This window comes from Arachis ipaensis, chromosome B6 (assembly GCF_059453495.1).
Source record: "Arachis ipaensis isolate K30076 ecotype BB chromosome B6, ASM5945349v1, whole genome shotgun sequence".
NCBI lineage: Eukaryota > Viridiplantae > Streptophyta > Magnoliopsida > Fabales > Fabaceae > Arachis > Arachis ipaensis.
This window is the reverse complement of record NC_142441.1, coordinates 102,595,466-102,615,788: the sequence shown is the minus strand read 5'-3', so window position 1 is coordinate 102,615,788 and position 20,323 is coordinate 102,595,466. Positions and strand designations below refer to the sequence as shown.

Genomic DNA, 20,323 nt, shown 5'->3' with positions numbered 1-20,323 from the left:
TTTAATTTCTTGCAATTTAAGTTTCCCGTCAATTTTACTTTCTGCGATTCCCAATTCAATTCTGATTTAGCTCAACTAGTAAAATTCTCCAATTATAATTGATCGATCTACCAATCCCTGTGGGATTCGACCTCACTCTTTTATGATTTTTTACTTGACGACAATCTGATGCACTTGCCGGAAGGAAATTTGTTGAGAGACAAATTCCCGCGTATCAAGTTTATGGCGCTGTTTCCGGGGATTGGTTTTGTATTGACAATTACTAAATTGAAGGATAACTAGATTGAGCACTTTTCTTTTCTTTTGATTAATTGCAATTTAATTTCAGTCACTCATTTTATTCTCTGCAATTTTCTATTAGTTATTTCTCTTTAATTTTACCTTACTTCTTTACTTTCCAGCAAGCTAACCTACTAACTATTTGATAAATTGCTCTAACCAAGCTAACTATACTCTGTTTTAGTAGACTCTACATTTGCTATTTCTTGTACTTGTTCATTGTATGACAGATAGGAGAAAAGAAAATTCAACTTCCTTTGATAGTGAACCGGAGAGAACCTTCCTGAGATTAAGAAGGGAAGTAAGAGGAAAGAGGGTTGTTGGTGCTGAAGAAGAGGAGAAATACTTTGATATAACTATGGAGGAGGATATGGAAAACCATCATGAAGAAGAGATGAATAACCATGCCAAAAGAGGTGGACCTAACCCAGCTGGACAAGAGAGAAGAGTCCTGGGATCATACATCAATCCAAATCCAGGAAATTGTGGTAGCAGTATTCAGAGGCCAACTATCCATGCTAACAACTTCGAATTGAAGCCTCAGCTCATAACTCTTGTCCAAAATAACTGTTCTTTTGGAGGAAGTGCCCAAGAGGATCCTAATGAGCATCTCACTAAATTCCAAAGGATATGTGACATGGTTAAATCTAATGGTGTGCATCCTGACACCTATAGATTGCTACTGTTTCCATTTTCTTTGAGGGACAAGGCATCAAAATGTCTGGAGTCATTCTCGAAGGAAAGCTTGACAACCTGGGAAGATGTAATGAGCAGATTCTTGACAAGGTTCTACCCGCCACAAAGAGTGAATAGGCTGAGAATTGAAGTGCAAACATTCAGACAGCAAGATGGTGAAACTCTTTATGAAGTCTAGGAGAGATTCAAGGATTTGACAAAGAAATGTCCCCTGACATGTTTAATGAGTGGGTGAAAATTCATATCTTCTATGAAGGGCTGAATTATGAATCAAGGAAAGCTGTAGATCACTCATCTGGAGGTTCCCTAAACAAGAAGAAGACCATTGAAGAGGCCATTGATGTTATAGAGACAGTGGCTGACAATGAGTATTTTTATGCCTCAGATAGAAGCAACAACAGGGGAGTCTTGGAATTGAACCATATGGATGCAATTCTGGCACAAAACAAGATGATCACCAAGCAACTTGCCGAATTGACCAAGCAAATGGAGAAGAATCAGGCTGCAGCTATCCACACTCAATCATCACCTCAAGAAGAATTGGAGACAGAAGAAGGAGCTAACTGGGAGGAAGCTAATTACCTTGGAAACTCATCTAGGCAAGCTAATGATCCTTACTCTAAAACCTATAACTCTGGTTGGAGAAACCACCCAAACTTTGGGTGGGGGAACCAACAAAACCAAGGCCAAGATCACAGACCTCATAATCCAACCCAGTACAACCACTTCACTCACCAAAACTCCAACCAAAAAATATACTAGACCACACAAAATAATTATTCATATCCACCATATCAAAGCCACAATAATCACTCTCAACACCCCAATTCCAACCAATCAGCACCACATGATGATGACAGAATGGCCAGGATGGAAGCTATGCTTACAAACTTTTGCAAAGAGTTTGAAGACATAAGGAAATTCAAGGAGGAAGCAATCTCCAATCGACAAAATGAAGATGCGGCCACGCAGAAGCTTGAAGCACAAATTGGGTATTTGTCCAAACAAGCCCCTAGCTATAGTTCCAGCAGTGCTACCAAGACAACTTCAAAAGAGGAATGCAAAGCTATTACCCTCAGAAGTGGAAGAGAATTGGAAGAGAAGTCAAGGGAGACTAAAGAGGAGAAAGAGGAGGATAGTTCAGTTGACAAGGATGAAGCACAAACACCTACTCCGAGTTCATCAGAAGGGAAGGAAGTTCTCAAGCCATATGCCCCAAAGGCTCCTTACCCTCAACGCCTAATGAGGAATGCAAAGGACAGCCCATTCTCCAAATTCTTGGAGATCTTCAAGAAACTTCAAATCAATATTTTCTTTGCTGAAGCATTAGAGAAAATGCCACTCTATGCTAAGTTTCTGAAGAAATTGATGACCAAGAAGAGAAGTTGGAAGAATGATGAAACGGTGATACTAATAGAAGAATGTAGTGCTATCATCCAACACAAGCTACCTCAAAAATTGAAGGACACAGGAAGCTTCCAAATTCCCTGCATTATAGGGGAAATAATAGTTGAAAAGGCCTTGTGTGACTTGGGAGCTAGTATAAACTTGATGTCCTTAACTATGATGAAAAGGATGAAGATTGAGGAAGCCAAACCAACAAGGATGGCTCTCTAGCTGGTAGATCAGTTATTTAAATTCCCTCATGGCATAGTAGAAGACCTACTCATGAAAGTAGGAGAATTCATCTTTCTTGCTGACTTTGTGGTGCTGGGTATGGAGGAAGAAGCTAAAGCCTCAATAATCTTGGGAGGCTATTTTTAGCTACTGCTGGAGCCATCATTGATGTCCAAAAGGGTGAACTCACCCTTAGGCTACATGAGGAGAGGATGGTGTTCAATGTATTCAAAGCCATGAGCTATCCACTAGAGTCACTGGGAGAGTGTATGAGGCTAGATGCAGTGGAAATTGTGATGCAAGAAACCTTTGAAGAAGCACTTGGAGAATTGACAGATGATGACTCCATGTTAAATGATGAGGTTGTTGATGTCAACTCAGCTGAAATGCCTTTTCTGAGCACATTGGAGGAGAGGAAAAAAGAGAAAGAAGCACCCAAACTGGAGCTGAAAGCACTGCCCCTACTCTTAAGTATGCGTACTTGGGAAGTAATGGAAGTTACCCAGTGATCATCAATTCTGCCCTTAGTCAAGAACAGGAAGAGGAATTAATCGAGGTGCTGTAAAAGCACCAAGATGCCATTGGATGGACTCTTGCTGATTTAAAAGGGATAAGCTCATCCATATGCATGCATAAGATCTTGTTGGAAGATGATTCCAAACCCTCCATCCAAGCCGAAAGGAGATTGAATCCTGTTATGAAAGAAGTAGTCCAAAAAGAGATGATGAAGCTATGGCAGGCAGGAGTTATTTATCCTATTTCCGACAGCCCATGGGTAAGTCCGGTCCATGTGGTTCCAAAGAAGGGAGGGATCACTGTTGTACCCAATGAGAAGAACGAACTCATTCCCACAAGAACAGTAACAGGCTGGAGAATGTGCATAGACTATAGGAAACTCAATGAGACAACCAGAAAAGATCATTTTCCACTCCCTTTTATGGACCAGATGTTGGAGAGATTGGCAGGACATGCATATTATTGTTTTTTTTATGGATATTCTGGTTATAATCAAATAGTGGTTGATCCAAGAGATCAAAAAAAGACATCATTCACCTGTCCATATTGAGTTTTTACTTACAGGTGCATGCCTTTTGGATTGTGCAATACTCCTGCAACTTTCCAAAGATGCATGTTATCTATTTTTTTCAGACATGATTGAAAAATTCATTGAAGTCTTCATGGATGATTTTTCAGTCTTTGGAGATTCCTTTCCCAATTGTCTTAATCATCTTGCCTTAGTATTAAAAAGGTGCCAAGAGACAAACCTAGTTCTAAACTGGGAAAAATGCCATTTTATGGTAACAGAAGGGATTGTCCTTGGCCCTAAAATTTCAGAAAAGGGAATAGAAGTAGACAAAGTTAAGGTAGAATTAATTGAGAAATTACCTCCACTTAGTAATGTCAAGGTAATTAGGAGTTTTTTAGGCCATGCTGGTTTTTACAGAAGGTTTATCAGAGATTTTTCCAAAATTGCAAAGCCTTTAAGCAACCTATTGGTCTCTGATACACCTTTTGTATTTGATCAAAAATGCACACTAGCATTTGAAACACTGAAAAGAGAGCTTTCCTCAGCACTTATCATTGCCCCACCCGATTGAAATCTACCTTTTGAACTGATGTGTGATGCATCAGACTTTGCTGTTGGGGCAATGCTTGGACAGAGGAAAGGAAATTTAGTGCATGTTATATATTATGCCAGCAAGGTTTTGAATGAAACTCAAAGGAATTACACCACTACTGAGAAGGAACTATTGGCAATAGTGTTTATATTTGATAAGTTTAGATCATATCTCATCGGATCTAAAGTTATTGTTTTCACTGATCATGCAGCACTAAAATATCTACTTGCAAAACAAGAGTCAAAACCAAGACTGATAAGGTGGATTTTTCTATTGCAGGAATTTAACATTGAGATTAAAGACAAGAAGGGAGTGGAGAACAAAGTAGCTGATCATTTGTCCCGAATCCCTTGTGAAGAAGGTAGCACCCACAAAACAAGTGTCAATGAATTATTCCCTGATGAGCAATTAATGCTGGTTCATAAGGCACCCTGGTTCGCAGATATTGCTAATTTTAAGGCAACTGGGGAGTTTCCTTCAATGATCAACAAGCATCAAAAGAGAAAACTCATCAATGATGCAAAGTACTTCATTTGGGATGAGCCATACTTATTCAAGAAATGCTCGGATGGATTGCTAAGAAGGTGTGTTTCAGAGGAGGAAGGAAGGGGAGTTTTATGGAATTGTCATGGGTCCTGCTATGGTGGCCATTTTGGAGGAGAGAGAATCGCAGCAAAAGTCTTGCAGTATGGGTTCTTTTGGCCCACCATCTTCAAATATGCAAGAGAGCTAGTGAAGAACTGCAACGAATGTGAACAGGCTGGAAATTTGCCCAAGAAAAATGAGATGCCACAACAATTCATCCTGGAACTTGAGCTGTTTGATGTATGAGGGATTAATTTCATGGGACCATTCCCAACCTCATACTCAAACAATTATATTTTGGTGGTAGTGGATTATGTATCAAAATGGGTGGAGGCCATTGCAACCCCTATAAATGACAACAAGGTGGTTCTGAACTTCTTCAGAAAGAATATCTTCAGCAGGTTTGGAGTTCCCAGAGCACTCATCAGTGATGGAGGAAACCATTTTTGCAATAGACCAATAGAGACCCTCCTCCTGAGATATGGAGTGAAGCACAAGATTGCCACACCCTATCATCCCCAAACAAGTAGCCAGAAAGAGGTATCCAACAGAGAGCTAAAAAGGATCCTGGAAAAGACAGTGGGAGCTTCAAGAAAAGATTGGTCAAAGAAGCTTGATGATGCTCTTTGGACATACAGAACAGCCTTTAAAACACCAATTGGCATGTCCCCGTATCAATTGGTGTATGATAAAGCTTGTCACCTGCCATTAGAGCTTGAACACAAGGCTTTCTGGACTCTCAAGTTGTTGAATTTTGATGGCAAAACTGCTGGTGAAAGGAGGCTCCTGCAACTGCAAGAATTAGAAGAATTCAGATTCCAAGCCTATGAAAATACCAAGGTGTACAAGGAAAAGGCAAAGGAAAAACATGACCTCAAGATTGCACCAAGAAGCTTTGAGGAAGGACAGAAAGTGTTACTCTACAACTCCCGCCTGAAACTTTTCCCTGGGAAATTGAGATCAAGGTGGTCAGGCCCTTTTCTTGTCACCAAGGTTTCTCCTGATGGACATATAAAAATTATGGAAGAAAAGTTACAGGAGACCTTCATTGTTAATGGACAAAGACTCAAGCACTATTTAGGTGATATGAAGGAAAGGCCTAAGACAAAATACAGACTAGACTGAAAGGGTTGATCAACAAGCTAGTGACATTAAAAGAGCGCTTGTTGGGAGGCAACCCAACCAAATGTAGTTCTCTTTTCATAAGCTTGTCAATAAGAGAGTAAAGAGAGTTCTCTGCATTGCTAGGAGCTAAGTTTGGTGTTGAACACCAAAGAAATTTAAGAGTGAATGTGTAATTCTAAGTTTAGTGTTCCACCATGAAAGTCATTAAGAACACATTTCACCATCAGCATAAATAGTTATCAGCTCCAAACAATCAGAGAAATCACTTAAGAGTTGTTTGTTTTCTAGTTTTTAGTCTGTTATCTAGCTCATAGTTGTTTTATGGTTCATATTTACTTTCTTAAATAAAAAGTGCTTGATGTTTTCTGCATGTACTCAATCTGTTGCATTAGGCAAGGAATTAAGTTTGGTGTTCACACACCAACTTAAATTCAGAAAATCACAAGCATACATGTATGCTAACATTCTCTCAAGTGCTTGGGGAACAAGCAACTTCTATTAACTTTACAGGAATTCAATCAATCTCTTGGAAGGACTACACACCATCAGCTGAGAGCAAGAAGAAGAAGCCACCAAGAGGTTGTATTGTTACTTAATTCCATCAACTTTGAAATGCTTTAAATTGGAAGTCTGAATGTGCTCATCTTGATGGTAGCTTTTAGTTTAAGTTGTTTTGCATCCTGTGTGTTTAATCTTGCAATAAGTATGCTAGCCTAAATGTGTGTATTTTCACTTTCACTTGTTAAATGCTTGTCTTGTCCCCTAAGTCTTTTCAATTTCAATAAAATAAATATTTGAACAAGAAGTGGAATAGTGGAATAGTTCCTTTTTAGCAAGTAGTAAAATAACAGTAAGTGGTGGTATATATGTTTGATTATGTAGTAGCTCACTTATAATGAATAAAGGATAGATTGTTCTCTTTCTAAGTAAAAATTAGCATGCTGTTTATGAATCTTAGTAAATAAAAGTCCTTCGTTGAAAGAGAAACAAACAAAAAAAAGAAAAAGAAAAGCCAAAAGTGGCAACAAAAACAAAAGAAAGAAAAGAATAAAGCTAGACACCAATAGCTTTGACCTTAGGACATATGCCTGTGGTGTCTCTGTACTAGGATCTGCTTGGATGATTAGGTTCTATGGAGTGTTTTAACACTTGGTAACTTGGGTTAACTAACTTGAGATTATCAACTGAAAATCCATTATCAAGAGCAACCTAGTTACAAGACATTTAGTAACCCAAAGAGGTGCTGGGCATCAATGTTCTAAGAAAAATTGTGAGCTAAGTGTCTGTAGATGTGTTGAGTGCAAATAAGCTGAGAAACTGCTATACACATGACACTGAGCTAAGGTTTACCGGAATAGAAAATAAAGAAAAGTAATTACCAAGGATAAGTAAATAATAAGAGGTCATGGCAGTGTGTTAACTGATGCTAGAAGGAGGCATCCTATGCATAAAGATCAATAAGAAGTTAGCTACTGCATTGTCTGCATAAAACCCCACGAGCTACCAATAATGCTTTGCTGATATGAATACTCCCTTTTGTTTCATTCTTTCTTCCTAATAATTCAGTACCTGCTTAGGGACAAGCAAGATTTAAGTTTGGTGTTGTGATGCCAGGGTATCTTAGGCTAGTTTCACTAGCCTTTTTCTTTGTTTTTAATAGGTTTTATGCACTTTCTTGAGTTATAAGTAAGCCATTTGGGTAGAAATTCATGTATGCCTATATTCATTCAACCATGAGTAATTTGATGCAATTTTATGATGATTTATGCTATGATTACTTGTATGCTAAGAATGATAAGAATTCTCATGATTTTAGCAAATCTTTGATGCATTCATTGGTTAATAATAGGTGAAGGAAGGCATGGAGGAAGGTTGAAGAAAGAACATAGAAAGGATGAAGAGGAAGCAACGTTGGTGGCCAAGTTGCACCACCAACGTTGCCTCAAACGTTGGAAGAGAAACAAAGCACTTGTCTGTAAACATGGCCGATGCTCACGTTGGAGGTGGCATTGGGGGTCCAACGTTAACCCTAATATTGTGAGAAAATGATCAATCCTGGGGCTGAAAGAATTTTGAGTGGCGCATACGTGCCTATGACGCATATGCGTAAAAATGCAACTTTTGATATCCGCGCGGAAGCATGCATCACGCGTACACGTAAATAAGCATTTTTGACCTGTTTGCGCGGAAGCGCACGGTACGCGTACGTGCCAAGATTGAACGTTGGAGGTCCAATGTTGCATCAAACGCTAGCCTCCAACATCAACGATGCTTAGCCCAGAATTCAAATTAGGAATTTTTTGAGTCGACGCGTACGCGTCAGTGACGCGTACGCGTGGATGAAAAAAATAGCAATGGACGCCTAAGCGCACAGTACGCATACGCGTGAAAACGCCAACGTTGGAGGGAACGTTGGAGGTCCAACGCTGAGGCTAACGTCCCCTTCCTTGTTTTAAACTACAAAAATGAAAATCTTGCATCCACACGCACGCGCACTGTACGCGTACACGTGGATGAGCTTTTTGGCCCTTTTGCGCGGAAGCGCACGGTACCCGTACGCGCGGGTTAGCTGACGTTGGCCTTCCAACATTGAGTCGAATGCCAATGATAGCAAGCTTTCTGGTTTTGCTGGTTTATTTTAAAATGGCATTTGAGTTAACGTTGGCCCTCAAACGTTGTGGAAATGGAATGGGAGTGGTGTCTTCTGCAGTATCTGCGCCCTGTGGTGCTTCCTCCTGTGGTTAAACTTCTTATTTTTCAGCTATGTCCTGTATGTCCTCTTCCTCTTCAACATCTTCTATTTCCACTACCTCTTCAGCTGAGGCGTGTTCTGGTGGGCTTGGCTCCTCGTGATTCCTCTCCTGCAGTGTGGTTCTGGACCTGAGGGTGATGGCATTAATGCCACCCTTTGGATTGGGTAATGGTTGAGAGGAGATTCTACTGGACCTCATAGGTTGGTTATTGGAGTTATTCATTGATCCAATCTGTGAGACAAGAGCTTGCAAAGTAGTGTTCAGACCATTTAGAGTGGCATTAATGTTATTTTCCATGGTCTGTTGTCTCCGATCAATGGATTGTAGTAAATCATCATTAGAAGATGAGGAAGGATAAGTAATTTGAGAGGTCTGCTGTTGGGTATTCTGTGGTCCTTGGGATTGTCTCAGGTGAGGTGCTCTGTAAGGCTAATTCTGGTTCTGCTGCCTGTTGTTGTTATTATTCCACCTCTGATTTTCCTGATTGTCTCTGCCTCCTCTGTTGTTGTTGTTGTCCCTCTAATTCTGGTTAGAATTGTCCTTCATCCATGGTTGTAATTGCCACCTTGATTGTACCCTTGGTTGGGGCGGTCATAGAAGTTATGAGTGGCTGCCACGGTGTTGTCTTCCTGCTGAAGCTGCGGACATTCATCAGTATAGTGGCTATAATCAGAACAGATTCCGCAAACTCTCTGTGGGACTAACTGTTGGTTTTGTTGTGGTGGAGAAGGTTGAGCTTGCTGAACTTGTTGTTGATTCAATTGCATCTGCTTCAGCAAGTTGGTCATTTCACAGATACTCTGAGTTAAAGCAGCAGTCTCTCTGCTAGAGGATACTTCTGCAACGGCTTTTGAACGGCCTTGTTTCTGCCTGTGATTCCGAGTAGATTCAGCTAAGTCACTGATCAATTGCCATGCCTCATCAGTGGTCTTGTACTTTTTCATAGACCCATTGCTAGCACTTTCCAATGTGGTCTTATCTTGGGGCCTCATGCCCTGTGTGACGTAACCGAGTAACACTATCTTGTCAATCATATGGTGGGGGCATGCTTCCAGAAGATTATTGAAGCGCTCCCAGTATTCATAGAGAGTCTCAGATTCATCCTGAACAATCATCGAAATGTCTTTCCTCAGTTTATCAGTAACTTCAGCTGGAAAGAATTTTTCCAAGAATTCTCTTCTCAGTGTATCCCAGTTGGATACAGTTGCTGCTGGTCGAGTGTAGTACCACTCTCTTGCCTTCCCCTCAAGAGAAAATGGGAAAGCTTTCAGCAAAATTGAAGTTTCATCTGCACCATCACGCCTGACAGTAGAACAGGCTGCTTGGAAATCTCTCAGGTGCTTGATAGGCTCTTGAGCAGGCAAGCCATGAAACTTGGGTATTAAATTGAGCAGTGCGGTCTTTATTTCAAAGTCTGTAGCCACTGCTGGGTGATGCGCTTGAAATGGTTGCATTGTAAAATCAGGGGCTCCAGCCTCCTGGATAGTAACTCTCCTAGCTGCTGCCATGTTACCTGCACGTAAATCAACCAAATCAGTAGAACGGGGGCTGGTTTCTTTCTCAAGTGACGTTTCAGATCCGCCCTCAGAGAGGACTAACCAACGCCGAGCTTGCCTTATTCATGAAATGGTTCTTTCAATCTCATGATCGAATACTGGCAAGTTTGGATCAGGAAGTGAACGTGTCATCTAACGAAAGAAACAAGCAGCTCATAGTAGCAAAATAAAATAAAATGCAAATAAATAAAATCCAATCAATAACTTTAGCACTCTATTGTAATTCTCCGGCAACGGCGCCAAAAATTGACGTGGCAAAAATTGGCGAGTCAAGAATTGTTATAAAATATGCGTTGCAAGTATAGTTCTTAACCAACCAGAAATCCGCTTATCAATTTAGAAGGGTTATCTCAAAAGTTAAAATTAAAATACTGGGAGTATGAATCCCAGGTCGTCTCCCAACGAGTTGCAGAAAGGTGTGCTATTTTGTTAATCAGATATTTTCAAAAAGAGTTTGAGTTGAATAAATAGGAAACTAAATTGGGGAAATTAAGTAATTTAAATAAAAGCCTTGACTGGGAGTAGATTAGTTGGAAGCCCTATTCTTGTTGCAATACTCTCAAGATTAATTGATAATTGAAGGTTGTTCTGTTTAGTTATCCCTTACTAGGTAAGGGAAAGTCAAACAAGTTGGAATGCTATTTCTATTCACAAGTCCCAATCCGCTTACTTGGAAGGATTGGCGTTAGTGACTAGATGGCAATCCAACAATAAACCCAATTATAATTTCTCTTTTGAGAATTCCAACTCAAGGGTCCCTTTCAATCAACTCCCCATCAAGTTAGGGAACTACTCGCTCATTGTGAATGTAGAACTCATAACATAGGAAAGGGAATTAAAGAAAGACATGATAAATAAAACTCAAAGGAATCAATTAAAAATAAAAATAACTCTTGTATTAATAAATTCTGAAATAATCCAATAGTAAAATTGAGTAAATTAAAGGACATGGAAGAGTAAAGCCAAGTAAAGAAAACGAACTAGAATGACGAAGTCTTGATGAGGTAATAACTCTTCTCAATATCCCAATGCAAAGAGCAATAGAAATAAAAATCCTAAGAACTATGAATGTGTAGAGAGAAAACCTAGAGGAGGAGTAAAACTAGATCTAAAAACTAAAAACTGTGTAGAATGAATGTTGTTTTGGTTTCTGCATGTTCACTGGCTCTAGTCTGCTTTTTTGGGCCGAAAACTGGGTCAAAACAGGGCCCAAAATCACCCACAGTGAATTCTGCAGATTATACAGATCGCGCACGTCACGCGATCGCGTCATTCATGCGGACGCGTCATTCGGCATTTTGCTTTGCCACGCGGGCGCGTTGTCCACGCCTCCGCGTCACTTGTGCTATTCCAATCCGCGCGGTCGCGTGAGCCATGCGGCCGCATCACTGCGATTTCCTCTCTTTCTCGCGGTCGCGTAAGCCATGCGGCCGCGTCACTTCTCACTGGTCATCTCCTTAATTTCTTGTGTTCCCTCCATTTTTGCAAGCTTCTTTTCCAATCTCCAACTCATTCATGCCCTATAAAGCCTGAAACACTTAATACACAGATCACGGCATCGAATGGAATAAAAGAGAATTAAAATACATAATTAAAAGTCTCTAGGAAGCAAGTTTTCAATCATGTAATAATTTTAGGAAGGAAATATAAATGCATGCTAATCATATGAATAAGTGGGTAAAGATCATGATAAAACCACACAATTAAACACAGTATAAACCATAAAATAGTGGTTTATCAACCTCCCCACACTTAAACATTAGCATGTCCTCATGCTTAGTTGAAGGAGATAAAATAAATGAGTAGGAACATGTAAAACTCATGCAATGCAATGTAACCTATATATGTAATGCAACTATATGATTCTTGTCCACTTGATCAATAGTAAATAAGCTCTTCAAAAAAATTACAAATCAAATTCCACTAATTCAATTCTCATGCAGTAAGAACAGATAAAAATGCAAGAAGATAGCTCATGAAAGCAGGGAACATAGAATTTCAAGCATTGAACCCTCACTGATGATGTATGTACACTCTAGTCTCTCTAGTGTATAGGGTAATCACTCTATCCTTCTCTAATCATGCTCTCTAATTTTTTTGCTCTTCTCCTAACCAATCAACAACATTTAATATATCAATGCAAATATCATGAGGTCTTTTCAAGGTTGTAATGGGGCTGAGGTAATGGTAAGGATACATATATGGCTAAGTAAGCTTATAAACTGAATCTTTAATTAACCCCAGCTTTAACATAACCTATATATATTCTATATAACTTTAGAATTCATACCTAGCTACCCATAATTTTCCTTTCACATTCCATACTCATGTGTCAACTTTTTATTTTAATTTTATCATACATGCATTGATCCTTGAATTCTTAACTTAGCATTGGGGTAATTTTGTCCCCTTATTTATTTATCGAATATTTTTGACTTTTTTTTCATAAGCATAAAAATAAACATAGCTTATCAATGCACATAGATTTTTAATTCTTATAGTTTCACATGAGTAGGTTTTCAAATTTCCATTATATTATCATGACACATTCCCTTATTATCTTTTGTTTCCACAAATTCCCATACTTAATTAGCACACACAATTCTATCTTAAGCTAACCAAAGATTCAGTTTGGGATATATAATTATTTTTCCGCTTAAGGCTAGTAATGTGGCAATATATAGAACAAATGGGATTCAAAGGCTCAAAGTGGCTAACAAAGGTAATTGAAAGGGTAGGCTTAATTTGGTAAGTGAGCTAAACAATTAATGGCCTCAATCATATGCGAACATATAAATATAATAAATATTGGACATATAGGATGAAACAAAATATAGATTACAATCATAGAGAAGTAAACACACAAGAATAAAATAATTATGGTTAAATAATGTAATCATGCATAAAGGCTCAAATCTCACAGGTTGTGTGTTCTTTTAGCTCGAAAATCATGTTCCAAATACAACTTCAAGCAAATTTAACATAAAAATTTTAATTAAAATTAGTAAAATTTTGTTCCAAAAATAGAGTCTTAGAAGAAACTTATTGTCTTTTCAATCAAGTAGAACATGCATGCAACTAATCTATTACTATGCAATTTATCCTATTCTATAAAAGAAAAACTAACTAAATATCCTAATTTATTGGTGTTTAGGGAAGAGAAATTACCTCCGGGAGTCAGGTACTGACCGACCTCCCCACACTTAAGGCTTTGCACCGTCCTCGGTGCCATCTGTCAGGAACAAGGGTGGGCTGGTAGCAGTATCTCCATAGTCGAGACCATCATGGCTCCCTGTGCTGGTAAAGGAAGTGGAGTCCGAAGTGTTTGAGTCCTTGAATTTTCCCATGATCAGCTCCTTGAGGTATGTGAATCGGCGCTTGTTATGGCGCTCTCTCATCTTAGCTTTGTGTTCCTGCCGATCCAACCTTTCGAGTATCTGATGGAGCAGGTGGTCTGTGGTAGGTGCTTGTGGTACTGAAGGAGGAATGTCTGCAGCCGGTTCAATAGGCTGGCTTGTAGTGGCTGCTGAGGGTCTGATATATTTCCCATTAGGGACATATTGATCATCCCGTGGAAGCAGGGCTTTGGTGTCCCCAGCTCTGAAGGAGACTCCGGCTGCGGAGACGAGATCTGAGACCAAGGCGAGAAAAGGTAAGTTGCCCGCAATTTGTACGTGTCCCATGGCATTCCGGATGTGTCTTGGTAGGTTCAGAGGTTGGTCAGTAAGGATGCACCATAGTAGAACGGCCATGTCCGCAGTGAAAGAGGACTCGTGAGTGCTCAGAAAGACGTAATGGGACATGATCTGTGCCCATACGTGAGCCTCCAAGGTAAGTGCTGAAGCTGAGATTCCCTTAGGGTGGGTACGATGGTATCCGTAGATCTATCGGCTGCCAGATAGTGCGATAACTCTGAGAACGGTGTCCCAGTCAAATTGGTACATTTAGCGCTTGAGTGCGGCTTCTTGAAAGGCGTCCAAACCTTCTGGAATAGGGGGAAGACCTAGAGCTCTTTGAATGGCATCTTCTGTAATGGGGACTTGCTTCTGACGGATAAAGACAGACTGCAGGGTTGGCAGGTAGAAGTTGGAGTAGAACTCGACTACCCAAGAAAGATTGACCTGCCTCGGCTGTCTCTGTAAGAAACCCCATTGTCTTTGTGCAATTTGCGGCTCAACAAAGGTAGCAATATGGTTTGGGAGGAGAAGAAGGTATTCGTTGTTGTAGCTTCTTTCTGCCAAGATGGGGAACATCTGCTCACAGTAGCGATTGGAAAATCGCGCAGTGTCCTTTGCTGGGAAGGCTTTTTCTTTATCATCAACCTTTATAATCCTCTTAAGTCTCTTTGTTGAGGGCTTTACCGCAGTTGAAGAGGGTTCTGCCACTAGTGCTCTTTTTGTTCCTCTTCTTGCTGTTGATTTGGGAGTAGCTTTCTCTTTTCCTTTCTTGGTGGCCATTCTGAAAAAGAGAAGAGAAAGTAAATTAAATTCAAAGAGATAGAGCAAGGAAGAGAACGGAAAAGGATGGTTATGAATGCACATTTAAAGGTAAATGATGTTAACACATGGTCATGACTACATGTGAAAAGTCATTAATGGAAAATAGTTAGTGCATATGACGACAAGTGAATGCAAGGTGTTTATTGGCATGCTGGCAAAGGCATGAGTAGCATAGATCAAGCATCACTTGTAACAAACCATCACGTTTGTATTGACAATTATTTTTAACGAACAAAATATAAAAGGGGTTTTGTGAAAAACGGGCATGTAATAGTAGAATAGAATAACGTAGAAAAGTGCATAATGCCATATGGGCTTTTTCACAAACACATAGCATGCATGGTGAAATAATGTATGGAAAGTATTAAATTGAACATGCAAGCAACCCTTTAAAAAGTAATATATAATTGCCAAACAAATTTAGAACAATCCATAAGCATATAATGAGAAATAATGACTCAAATAAATTTCCAACACCAAGTAAAAAGGAAAAAAGAAAGAAAAAGAGAATATGAATAATGAAAGTAAAAAGAAAAGAAAAGAAGATAACATATAAAAATAAGAAGAAAAATAGAAAAGTAAGGAGAGAAGAAGAAAAAGAAAAACCTTATTAATGGGGTGAGAGAGAGAGTGAGGGTGTAAAAAGTGAGAAAGAAGGAAGAATGAAGAAGGGAGGAGGAAGAAATAAGGAGGGAAAAGAGAAAATAGGATTTGAGGAGAAAAAGATAAGATAAGTGGCAAATCAGGGGAGCTGTGCGGCGCTATCGACGCGGTCGCGTGCAGCACACGGTCGCGCGATTTGCGCTTATAATAATTGACGCGGTCGCGTCGGTCACGCGGTCGCGTGACCCGTTTTATGCTACTGGCGCGAGGGCAGCCTCACACTCGTACAACTCTCTGTTCAAAATCATTAATTGCCAAATATTGAGTGGCGCGATCGCGTGGGGCATGCGATCGCGCGAGTGGTCATGAGAAGGATATGACGCGGTCGTGTCGGTCACGTGGCCACGTGGGAAGAATTTGTACGTTATCACCAATCCAGCACCACTCTTGCACAACTTTCGGTCGTGCACCCTTTTTACGTTGAAATACAGGGCACGCAGCCGCGTGGGTGACGCGGTCACGTGGGAGGCCAATGTTCCCACTCGACGCGGACGTGTTGGCGACGCGATCGCGTGGGGCAATTTGTGCCATTGACACACCTCCAGCCACACTCTTGCGTGACTCTCTGTTCATTTTATTAATTCCTCACATCTCTTGCGACGCGGACGCGTCAATGATGCGGTCGCGTTGCGTGAAAATTTTTTTTTTAATAAATGTAAAAGTATGTAAATGCAGATGCACGAAATGTACTAATAAAGAGAAGAGTTATTAAATAGAAAAACTAAAAATAAAGAAAAGAACGATCATACCATGGTGGGTTGTCTCCCACCTAGCACTTTGCTTTAACGTCCGTAAGTTGGACGCTCCATTAGCTCAATCTTCGGCTATGTGAGGATCTTCCAAGAGGAAGATCTCGAGCTCCTTGTTTTTCTGCGTCCTCTCTCCATGGTACAGCTTTAAACGATGTCCATTAACTTTGATAAGTTCAGAGCTTGAAGGATGGCTTAGGTGATAAACTCCGTACGGTTCGGCCTTCTCTACTCTGTATGGACCTTCCTATCTTGATCTCAACTTGCCTGGCATGAGCCTCAGTCGAGATTTGTAAAGGAGGACTAAGTCTCCAGGTTGGAACTCTTTTCTCTTAATGTGCTGATCATGTACAGCCTTCATCTTCTCCTTGTATAGTCTTGAGTTCTCATAAGCTTCTAGGCGAAGGCTTTCCAATTCTTGCAGTTGCAATTTCCTTTCAGCTCCGGCTTTCTCAATTTCCATGTTGCACTCCTTTACTGCCCAAAAGGCTTTGTGCTCGACTTCAACAGGGAGATGACAAGCTTTTCCATAGACTAAGCGGAAAGGACTCATCCCAATGGGTGTCTCGTATGCTGTTCTGTATGCCCAGAGTGCATCTTGTAACCTGGTGCTCCAGTCTCTTCTATGAGGTTTGACTATCTTCTGCAAGATACGCTTGATCTCTCTGTTTGACACCTCGGCTTGCCCATTAGTCTGAGGATGGTAGGCTGTTGCAACCTTATGAATTATTCCATGCTTCTTCATTAATCCTATTAGTCTCCTGTTACAAAAATGGGTGCCTTGATCGCTCACGATTGCTCGTGGTGATCCAAAGCGACAAATAATGTGGTTTTTCACAAAGGAAACAACAGTGTTAGCATCATCAGTGCGGGTAGGAATTGCTTCCACCCATTTGGAAACATAATCCACAGCTAACGATATATAAAAATAACTATTAGAATTTGGAAATGGACCCATGAAGTCAATGCCCCATACGTCAAAAATTTCACAGAAAAGCATAATTTGTTGAGGCATCTCATCCCTCATGGATATATTACCAAATTTTTGGCATGGGAAACAAGATCTACAAAATTCAGCAGCGTCTCTAAAAAGTGTAGGCCACCAGAATCCACAGTCTAAGATTTTTCTAGCTATTCTTTGAGGGCCAAAATGTTCTCCACTCTCAGATGAGTGACAGGCCTCTAAGATGGACTGAAATTCTGATTGAAGCACACATCATCTAATTACCTGGTCAGCGCCACATCTCCATAAATATGGGTCATCCCATATATAATATTTAGACTCTCTTTTTAGCTTGTCTCTTTGATGTTTAGAAAAGTTTGGAGGAAAGGTGTGGCTAACTAGATAATTAGCTACAGGTGCATACCAAGGGATTACCTCAGATATTGCTTGCAGGTTATCAAATGGGAAATTATCAGCTATAGGAGTGGGGTCATCTGTAATGTGCTCGAGGTGACTCAAATGGTCTACCACTAAATTCTGGTTACCACTCCTATCCTTAATTTCTAAATCAAATTCTTGTAATAGCAGTATCCAATGTATAAGCCTTGGTTTGGACTCCTTTTTAGCTAATAGATACTTTAGAGCTGCGTGGTCTGAGTACACTACTACCTTCGTACCAAGTAAATAGGCTCAGAATTTATCTAGAGCAAAAACAATAGCAAGAAGCTCTTTCTCAGTAGTCATGTAATTGGACTATGCGGCATCTAGAGTTTTAGACGCATAAGCAATAACAAAAGGATCCTTACCTTCACGCTGAGCCAATGCTGCTACTACTGCATGGTTGGAAGCGTCACACATTATTTCGAATGGCTGGTTCCAGTCTGGTCCTCTCACAATTGGAGCTTGAGTCAGGGCGGTCTTCAGCTTATCAAACGCTTGTTTGCAATCTTCACTGAACTCGAACTCAATATCCTTCTGCAGTAGTCTGGATAAGGGAAGTGCTACCTTACTGAAGTCCTTAATGAATCTTCTGTAAAAACCTGCATGGCCAAGGAACGAGTGAACTTCCCTCACAGAAGAGGGGTAAGGTAAACTAAAAATAACATCCACCTTTGCTGGATCTATAGAAATGCCAGTATTAGACACAACATGTCCTAGTACAATCTGTTGTTTAACCATAAAGTGACATTTTTCAAAATTTAATACAAGGTTTGTATTGACACATCTATCTAGTACTCTAGATAATCCATCTAAGCAAAGGCTAAAGGAATCGCCATAAACACTAAAATCATCCATAAAAACTTCTATACTATCCTCAATAAGATCAGAGAAAAGACTCATCATGCACCTTTGGAAGGTAGCTGGTGCATTGCACAAGCCAAAGGGCATTCTCTTGTAAGCATAAGTCCCAAAGGACATGTAAAAGTAGTCTTTTCCTGATCCTCATGAGCTATATGAATCTGGAAATAACCTGTGTAACCATCTAAAAAGCAATAATGTGATTTACCTGACAGGCGATCCAGCATTTGATCAATGAATGGAAGAGGATAGTGATCCTTACGGGTTGCTTGGTTGAGGCGTCTGTAATCAATGTAGACCCTCCAAGCGTTCTGTACTCTGGTTGCTATGAGCTCTCCATGCTCATTCTTCACTGTAGTGACTCCAGACTTCTTTGGCACCACTTGTACTGGGCTTACCCATTCACTGTCTGAGATGGGATAGATGATATCTGCCTCCAGTAGTCTGGTCACTTCCTTCTTGACAACCTCTGAGATAGTAGGGTTCAGTCTTCTCTGGGGTTGACGAACGGGCCTTGCTCCCTCTTCTGAAAATATTCTGTGCTCACATACTTGAGGGTTGATGCCTACTATATCCGCCAAACTCCACCCAATTGCCTTCTTGTGCCTCCTCAGCACACTAAGTAACTGCTCTTCTTATTGAGAAGTGAGTTTCCTTGCAATGATAACTGGACACTTTTGCTTGTCCTCAAGGTAAGCATATTTGAGCTGTGGAGGAAGGGATTTCAACTCTAACTTCTGCTCATGGTTAGGCTCTAGATTGTCTGAAGCTGGTGAAAATGGCGAAGTGCCATCATTGTCATTCAAGAGTGTCCCCACACTCGGACCTTGTCCTGTGTGCTTCTCTTCTAACTCCTCCTAGTGAACTTTAGCTACGGTTTCATCAATGATGTCACACTAGAAGATAGAATGATCTTCTGGAGGGTGCTTCATAACTCCATTCAGATTGAAACTTACTAATCGGCCATCTATTTCAAAAGAGTATGTTCCTGAAAAAGCATCCAATTTGAACTTTGATGTCTTCAGGAAAGGTCTTCCAAGTAGGATTGATGACGGCTTCTCTGAGTCATTTTGGGGCATCTCCAGAATATAAAACTCAGTGGGGAATGTGAGCCCCTTAATGCCCACTAATACATCTTCAGCAACACCAACCACTGTAATAATGATTTTATCTGCTAACACAAAACGAGCTGCCGATCTTTTTAAGGGAGGGAGCCTCAAAATATCATATATAGACAAATGCATTATACTCACACATGCTCCTAAATCACACATGCAGTCAGAAATTATCACACTACTAATAGTACAATTAACCATACAAGGACCTGGGTCACTACATTTTTCAGGTAAACCTCCCATTAAAGCAGATATGGAACTACCTAAAGAAATAGTTTCTAATTCATTAATTTTGTCTTTATGTATACATAAATCTTTTAGAAACTTTGCATATTTAGGTACCTGTTGAATAACATCAAAAAGAGGAACAGTTACCTCAACCTTTTGAATATCTCTACCATTTTGGGATCAGGTTCCAGCTGCTTCCTCGGCTTCCTTGCAAGTTGTGGAAATGGAATGGGAGTGGTGTCTTCTGCAGTATCTGCGCCCTGTGGTGCTTCCTCCTATGGTTGAACTTCTTCTTTTTCAGCTATGTCCTGTATGTCCTCTTCCTCTTCAACATCTTCTATTTCCACTACCTCTTCAGCTAAGGCGTGTTCTGGTGGGCTTGGCTCCTCCTGATTCCTCTCCTGCAGTGTGATTCTGGACCTGAGGGTGATGGCATTAATGCCACCCTTTGGATTGGGTAATGGTTGAGAGGAGATTCCACTGGAGCTCATAGGTTGGTTATTGGAGTTATTCATTGATCCAATCTGTGAGACAAGAGCTTGCAAAGTAGCGTTTAGACCATTTAAAGTGGCATTAATGTTATTTTCCATGGTCTGT

General features: G+C 40.3%; 1 protein-coding gene and 2 non-coding genes across 3 annotated transcripts; 2 read left to right on the top strand and 1 right to left on the bottom strand.

Moving 5' to 3' along the window:
* Window positions 1-1,090: 1,090 nt before the first annotated feature.
* On the bottom strand, window positions 1,091-1,193 carry LOC148562110 (small nucleolar RNA R71). The gene has a single exon (XR_015886693.1). It is a non-coding gene; the product is annotated as a small nucleolar RNA R71 (small nucleolar RNA).
* A 4,266-nt stretch (window positions 1,194-5,459) lies between these two features.
* LOC107647037 (uncharacterized) lies at window positions 5,460-5,921 on the top strand. The gene has a single exon (XM_016351169.1). The coding sequence runs from the start codon at window positions 5,460-5,462 to the stop codon at window positions 5,919-5,921; it is 462 nt and encodes a 153-aa protein (XP_016206655.1).
* A 3,781-nt stretch (window positions 5,922-9,702) lies between these two features.
* On the top strand, window positions 9,703-9,810 carry LOC148562109 (small nucleolar RNA R71). Its single transcript, XR_015887639.1, has one exon. It is a non-coding gene; the product is annotated as a small nucleolar RNA R71 (small nucleolar RNA).
* Window positions 9,811-20,323: the final 10,513 nt, after the last annotated feature.